Source organism: Chrysochloris asiatica, unplaced genomic scaffold, assembly GCF_000296735.1.
Source record: "Chrysochloris asiatica unplaced genomic scaffold, ChrAsi1.0 scaffold00008, whole genome shotgun sequence".
NCBI classification, from domain to species: domain Eukaryota; kingdom Metazoa; phylum Chordata; class Mammalia; order Afrosoricida; family Chrysochloridae; genus Chrysochloris; species Chrysochloris asiatica.
In genome coordinates this window covers 22,009,072-22,017,029 of record NW_006408526.1, presented here as the reverse complement: position 1 = coordinate 22,017,029, position 7,958 = coordinate 22,009,072, and the positions used below count along the sequence as shown (strand labels likewise).

The 7,958-nt window shown below is 37.3% G+C and overlaps 1 protein-coding gene across 2 annotated transcripts in view; it reads right to left on the bottom strand.

Moving 5' to 3' along the window:
• Positions 1 to 3,354: 3,354 nt before the first annotated feature.
• DIXDC1 (DIX domain containing 1) overlaps positions 3,355 to 7,958 on the bottom strand; it is an 80,255-nt gene continuing 75,651 nt past the window's right edge. For both annotated transcript variants that reach the window (XM_006833819.1, XM_006833820.1), the window contains 3 exons: positions 5,839 to 5,944; positions 4,683 to 4,791; positions 3,355 to 3,435 (listed from right to left, as the gene is read on the bottom strand). In XM_006833819.1, coding sequence (XP_006833882.1) covers positions 3,355 to 3,435; positions 4,683 to 4,791; positions 5,839 to 5,944 — 296 coding nt within the window. The remainder of the gene's footprint in view (positions 3,436 to 4,682; positions 4,792 to 5,838; positions 5,945 to 7,958) is intronic.

Below are 7,958 nucleotides of genomic sequence, written 5' to 3'. Positions count from 1 at the left end.
AGTGAAGGTGGTTAATGGTATTTAGTTTGCAAACTCCATTTATTCATTGTTGGTTGGTTGTTTTTTCTTCATTAGTACACAAATCTCTGGTACATACAGACAAAACTGGTTATCATTTCGATAATCAGAAAACTTGGATGTAACAGTCTTTATGAAAACATACCATGAAACAGGGAGAATACACATAAACAATCTCCTTGAAAACAATGGTTGCAAACATCCATGTTTCTAAGAAAATATAACTTTACATATATATGTATCTTAAGCAAGCGATACCTCTTACATAAATTCAGACATAGGAGGAGTATGCAATTATAATGCTCATTTATGGAAAAAATTAAAATAATTATGACCTAAGTGCTTTTTAGTAATTAGAGTCCTCTTGGATTGGATGAACTACTTGATGATAAATTTCCCTAATTTGCATCCATCCTGGTCAAAAAAGAGTTTAAAAATCGGTGAGTAAGTAGGATTGCCATTGCAAAGTTAACTTGGAACTGAGAGAGAATAGTCAGTTTTTAGATGTTTAAGGAATTGCGATCTCTACTAAACTAGTTTATATGCAAGGGCCATTTATTTTTTAATTTAAAGTGGTTTAGAGATTATTTTATGTACATTCTAGTTTCTTAGTTTCCTCAAGGAAAGGGAATGTGGGCAGTATTGGGATAGGTGAGTCCACAAAAGTGGCTATGAATCAATCAAGAGGGCTCCGCAGAGTATGGCCACAGTGCATCACACTAGGAGACTATTCAGAACAATGAATTAATGAGTACTCCTCAGAAGGCTTCTTTCCCTTTAGAAATTGGAATGAGGATCACCAACACATTTTACAAAAACATCACACAGTAGGAATGCTTAGTCACTACCCATGTTAAACCAGTTAAAGTGAAAAAAAAAATCTAATTTGTCTCCTGAACGCAACCTTCTCTTCTTGCAATGGAGGCACTGAGGCCATGCAGCTCCTTTTCCAAAGGACATATATATATATATATATATATATATATATAAGACAATAAGGTTGTTGTTGTGAAGTGCCGTCGAGTCGAGTTGGTTCCGACCCATAGTGACCTTGGATAGGGTTTCAGAGGAGCAGCTGGTGAACTTGAACTGCTGACCTTGCAGCTCAAACAAACGGCTTTGCAGTCTGGCACATTAATCCACAGTGCCACACCAAGACTCCCAGGCAATAAGATAGAGACCTTGAAATTCTCTCTGATTTAATTTTCTCTGAAAAGTTAAATTCCACATAATAATTAAGACTGTTTGCTGAAACAAAACTGGCATATAAAACAAATTTAGGAGACAGACATTCATGGCAAATTGTACTGGAAATACAATAACAAATTTTGGCCTGAGAATCCTCATGCTGTTTTATAGCAAAACACTAAAATACATGCAATAACAAAATTTGTGACATGAGGACTTTTTCTCCAGACTTCCTGGAGAAAATAAATACTGATAATATACTGTTTTCTTTTGCTTATTCTCACAATGAGTTTTTCTTGCTTTTGACTTACTTTCCCAGTCATCTCTAATGAGATATTCTTCAATTGCAACAATACCAGGTAGACATGCAATGAAAGAGCTTAAGATGTCTTTTGAGCTCCTTCTGCCTTCTAATCATATTGATTGCAGAACATTGTCTCCACAACTAAAATGGGCAGGCAAAATCGGAACAGGGACTAGCTGGTATCAGTATACGCGTAATAAAATAAAGCATGTTCTGACACCACAAGGGGTGGTAAGAAGAGCCTGTATAAAAGCTGTTGGGTTCTCTAGAAAATGGATACAGTATATAGAATGTGAGAATACACAGAACTCACACTCAAGTTATAAAAATAGACATGGTTCTCAGACAAAAAAGCAAATGAGTACAAAAGAATTCTCCAAACATGAGCTATTTAAAAAGACACGTTTATATAAAACAACAAGATGTCATCTCAGAGCTCAAAGAGTAGTCTTTTGAAATGGCTGAAAAGGGGAGATGAACTGGAGACAGACAGATCAAGAACCCAGAACTGATCTGTCCCACTCTTCAGGTTGGCAGTGTACACTGGTGGCCACAGGTAGACTGCTTTTGGAAATAAGTATATAAATGTATGTAACAATGGCTGAGTCATTGAAGATGATTTAGTGGGTGAATGAGAAAGCCTAAGTTACTAAGTAATTGCTGGAGGAGGTTTCACTCTTAGTTTCTACATTTGACAGTGTTGCATATGGATTCTTGAGTAGTTTGTTTTTCTCACCTAGAATCAACCCTGCCATTCACAACTCATGCTCCATGCCTCATGGTTTCTATTGTGCCCTAAAGGATCAATCTATACTAAATATATAATAGAAAATAACTCCTGGCCTTGAAAAGAGGAGAGGCAGACCAGTAATTCATGCTGAATACTCATAAGTCACAAAGAAACACTAAATCAATGGTCTGTCTCCTTTTCACTGCAAAGGAGATGCCATGAGCCTGATGGCTAAGAAAGTCACAAGAGAAAGTTAAGATATGGGTAGCAGCACCTTTCCATACTCTCCTGGATTTTGAAGGAGATTTGCACTCCTTTCTTATTCCTTTCAAACACACAGTTCATCAGTTAGAAAAAAAAAAAATTAAATGGCTCTAAAGTCAGAGTCCCCAGAGAAAACTAGCAGTACATGAAATAAGCCCTGTGTGGGCTAAAGGACAAACTCAGGACCCGTTAAGACACAAGAGTCAGCCTAAGGTCTTAATTACAGTTTTTAGAATAGTATAGCACAACATGGGGCAGCCCTTTTTCCATCCAATGAACAATTCAGCACCATCCATGTCCAGTCCAAAAGATTAATGAAGGGCAGGCCTTCATCTATGGTTTGGTACCACCTCATGAGTTATTCTTGGTTTGCAGTAGCTGCAAGGAAGCCGAAAAGCTGGTACCTTTTCCTTCTCTGTGAGCACAAATGCTGAGACTTCGATTGCTGCAAACAATGAGGCCTATTAAAATAATACTGTAACACACAGGAGTGATGCATCCAATTCCGATTCCAGATAATAGCAGCCATGCCCCTAAATGGGCGGGATCATCCAACCCCATTGGTTAAGGCCTCTGGTTTGTTGTCCTCAGAGTAAAACAAAACACTGCTTTCCCACCGACAAGGAACTCCAGAAGAACTCATGGTCTACATTTGGATGGGGACTAAGTACCAAATATGCCAGGCACTGAAACAGGACTGGCCTGTGGCCATCACACTTGGAGAAGCTTCTGTTTGAGCAGAATAAACGAGAAACTTCCTAGTGTATGTATTCTGACTTTAGTCCCCTTTCCTGAGTGAAGCAGCCAGGGACTGACCAGATTCCACAAGCTCAGAATCTAACAATCAGCGTTAATTCTCTCCGTGGTCTTCTTCCACCCAGGCTACAATTTTCCCTTCCCATCCAGGGATAGCATCATCATCATGGAAAACCTAGAGGAAGAAAAGAGCCATAATGAAAAATAACAAGATATGCTATATGTATACACAGATGTGTATACACACACACATTTAATTCTTAGTCCCAAATCTATAAAATGGTAATAATCTCTCACACTACACTGTTTATACAGATTTAAAAGAAAGAATAAATTACTAATCAGAGTACTTCGGACTTCTGAAGAGAAAGCAGTAATACAAGTGTTTAAAAATTGGGGAAGGGGAAATTTTTGGTACCAAGCATTTGGAAAGAAAGAGCTGGAAGGAAAATAAGTCTTAATATATTTCTTAGATGTGGGTCTTTTCAGTCATTCAATTCATGTCCTAAGTCACTAATAGAACAGGGATACTAAAACATTTCAATGAGGAAATGTTTATTAAATATTGATTTTTCCAGCTTATTTCATTTTGTAACAACAATGACACTTGTAATAATATTTCATAACCCAGAACTCTCTTCCATGAAAAATAAGTCTATATTTGGCAGATGGACTATAAAGAGAAGCAGGAGCTAAGAAAATATGAGGGGGCTTCAAAAGTTTCTGGAAAAAAATCCATTATCTTTTCATTCCATTTTTTCACAAATTTTTTGAAGTCCTCTTATACTCTAGTAGCTGAGAACAAGAATAACTGATTTTTCAGAAGCTTCCCATTTTTACTATCTGAAAAATTATCACTGCTTAATACACAGTTATATATAGTCATAGCTGTTTACTTAGCTTTATGTAGGAAGCAGGATGTTTCTAAATTTGGCTTCAAATAAAAACCCAAGAACAATGAGTCAATTCTGACTCATTAGTGACTCTTTAAGACATAGTAGAACTGCTTCTTAGGATTACTGAGACTAAATCTTTAAAACCCTAAAATCAAGCCTTTATCTTAGGTTTTTTTTTTTAATCCCCCTTGAAAAATGAAGTATTTTCCTTTTTACAATAAACATTCAATCTCTATTCTTGGTTCAAATTGTAAATCTTTGGGACCCAAAACCCAAGCCTATATCTTAGGTTCTTTTTTTCTCCTAAGAAAAATAAATAAAATGTTTCCTTTTTAAAATAAACATTCAACCTCAGTTCTTGGTCAAAGTTTAAACTTTCTTGATCTATTCCATGACTTTCTCAGTCTAGAGTAACTGTACAGTAGTCTGAGAACTCAGGTACTTCTGGGTACTAGTGCTTAAGCAAAAGACTATGGGGTTCAGGAATGACCAGTAATACCACCCAGACTCTCCATGGATTCTGTACCTCCTCTTTAACAGTGCCAAACTCAGGATCCAGTGCTTTGAAGTGATAGCGGTGATTCCCTTCTCGGTCAATAGCTGCTTTAAAATCCTTCAGTGTCACCTCCCCCAACCTGCAACAAAAGAAAAGAATATTAAAACCGACTGTTAATCAATAGGTTGGAATGGTAAACAGTTAACTGTAAATCTAGGCCCCGCCCAACAAAGTCACTATGAACAGAAATAGCCTGGCTTTATTAGGGCACTACTCCTGATAATCCAGAAAATTCTAAAACACAGAGATTGAGGAACCAATCATCACTACAGATTGGAAATGGCTTTTCATATGGGGAAATCTTAAAATTTTAAATATTTTTCTTTCTTTAGCAGTAGTCAAATCCCTTTGGATAGAAAATGTATAATTTCTGAAATAATAAAAATTTCTGAACCTCCACAAATATGCCTAAATTCTCTTTATTTTCCTTCTTTGCTACAACACTTCAGTTTTCTAGGATAATAGAATTTAATCAATTATCACCATCCTTATCCTTTTGCCTTCTAACTTAGACTAAATGGGTGGACTCTCTAGGAGAGGGGAATCCTATAACTTCTGTCAGTAGTTGGTCCTAGGGTTTAAATCCTTATTACATAGCCATCTCCCTTAGAACAGCAAATGTTTGTTATTCATTTAAAAAGATGAAAAAGTTCTGTTAAAAAGAAACACAGAAACATTCCTTTAGGAGTACGTGTATTAATGGAATGTTTGGAAGGTTTTTAACATAAAATTGCAGTAAGTTTTGATTGTAGTCACCAAAGCTGAACATAGGTCATGGAATAATACCCCTGGAGTACCCAGCTGAAATCCATGGCTAGAGGCAAGAGGGATTTTTAAATTCTTAAAGAATGACTTTTCTAAAATAAGAGCATATTTGCATAGCTACCAGCATTGGAGTTGCTATGATTGTATCTAACAATATATGATTTCTTGGTCCTGGTTAGACAACTGCCTGATGACAAAGCTGGACCTAGAATTCCATCACGTGTTCTTCTCGCTATACCATATTGCTGCTTCTCAAGTATCGCTCAGCTGCTCAGAAACGAAGTCTCACACTGGTTATGCCTGTCTTCCTTTTTTAAAAAAAAAACAAAACAGAGAAATAATGAACCCACAACCGTCTCACCTCTTTGGTATATTGACCATGAAGGGAGTAAGTGACCGATCAGTGAAATAGAGCACTTTAGTACAGGCGCCGCTGATAGCTGGGGAGCTCTGCGAGTGAGGCAACTCTGCAATCAGAGAGACTTTATGGTTACAACATTGAATTGACTCAAAACCAGAAGAACGAAGCTGCTTGAGTTCATCACGTGGCTCCCATGCCAAAGAGCATGAGCCACAGGAAGTTCACGGTGGGGGTGCGAGGACAAGAGATGCTTCAGGCATGGACACTTATCATCAGGAGCATCATAGTCCATTCAGTCCAGTACTCTGACAGGGAAATATCAACTGATCTGACAGGTTTTTCTGCTAACTCTCAAAAGAAGACACAGAAGCCTGGCAAGGTTTCAGCCAAGGCAGAGTGGACACATAGCAAGATTTAGATTTTGGAGGTCAGTAGAGAAAGCTCAAATGATTCAGGAAAGAAAAATAATGAATAGGAACAAGAAACACAGGGGCAAAGTAACCTTAGAAACTCATAGCCTAAAGGGCCTTATTCTTCTAGTCTAAAAGGTCCAAGACTTACTTTATCCTGTAGCTACATAGGATCTATGTGTGTTGGTTCTATGGTCTCTAAGTCAGGTTATTACACCCATGTCTTGTCTCCATCCTTTGTAAAAATACATACACAAAAGTATAATTAACGAGTACTCCTGACTATAACTTAAAGATAAAGGCGAAAAGATAAATCAGAAACTTTTATCATAAGGAGCAAAACCAAATAATTAGACTTTTATTACAGTCTTTCCTGGAATTCCACCTACACATATTTCCTCCTTGACTTATTCCAGGCATTGATACAAATCAAATTGGCAATCACAGTAAAGTAGTTCTGCAAAAGGCTTAAAAATAAGGGAGAGAAAGATGAATTAATACAGTGGAGAAACACAAGGAACTTTCTTCACACGGCAGTCACATTCACAGTTTTCTACCTTTTTGTCCAGAGAATTTCAGTTATTGAAAACCTATATGCCGTGCTGTTCTTTTGACCCTAACACCGCTTCCAGGCACACAGTGGTTAGTGAATAAATATTTTTTACATAAATAAAATACTTTCAACATTAAAGTATATGATGATGATTCATTCATTCTTTGAACAAACATACTAGCAAAGGCTCCATACAATAAGCACTGGACTGTGAACCACAAGGTCTGTGGTTCGAGCCCACTAGCTGCTCCATAGAAGAAAGATGAGGCCTTCTGCTCCTGCAAAGATTTTTTTAAAAGTCTTGGAAACCTTATACAGACTTGGTATAAATCGGAAATGACTCAATGGCACTTAACAACAACAAAGATTTTGAGAATACAAAAATGAAACTATATGTGGTCCCTGTCCTCAAAGAGTTTAAAATCTATTATGGATGGTGGGCAGTATCCACTTACCTGTCAGTTTGTCATACCATGGTAGCTGGTGTGTTGCTGTGATGCCTGGAAGCTATGCCACTGGTATTTTAAATACCAGCAGAATCATGGTGGACAGATTTCAGAGGCGCATCCAGACAAAGACAAGACTAGGAAAGTGGAGAGGCAGACCACTTCTGAAAGGTTGGTAATTGAAAACCTGTATGAACAGCAGTGAAACATTGTCTGATATAGTGCAAGAGGATGATGAGTCTGTCAGGTTGGAAGGCACTCAAAATATTACTAGGGAAGAATTGCCTGTTCAAACTAGAGTCGATCTTAATGATGTGGATGGAGCAAAGCTTTTTGGGCCTTCATTTGCTGATGGGACAAAACTCAAAATGAGAAGAAACAGTTGTGAACATCCATTAATAAACAGAACACGAATGTATGACGTATGAATCTCAGAAAACTGAAAATCATCAAATGAAACAGAATGCATTAAGATTGATATCTTAGGTATTAGTGAGCTGAAATGGACTGGTATTGGTTATTTTGGATCAGAAATTCTGTTGTTTACTATGCAGGAACGTCAAACTGATGAGGAATGACATGATATTCATCCTCAAAAAGAGCATTTCAAGAACTACCTTGAAGAGCAACATTGTCTGTGATGAGATAATATCCACACACATTCAAGGGAGAGAAGTTAAGACCACTATTATTCAAATGTATGCACTAACC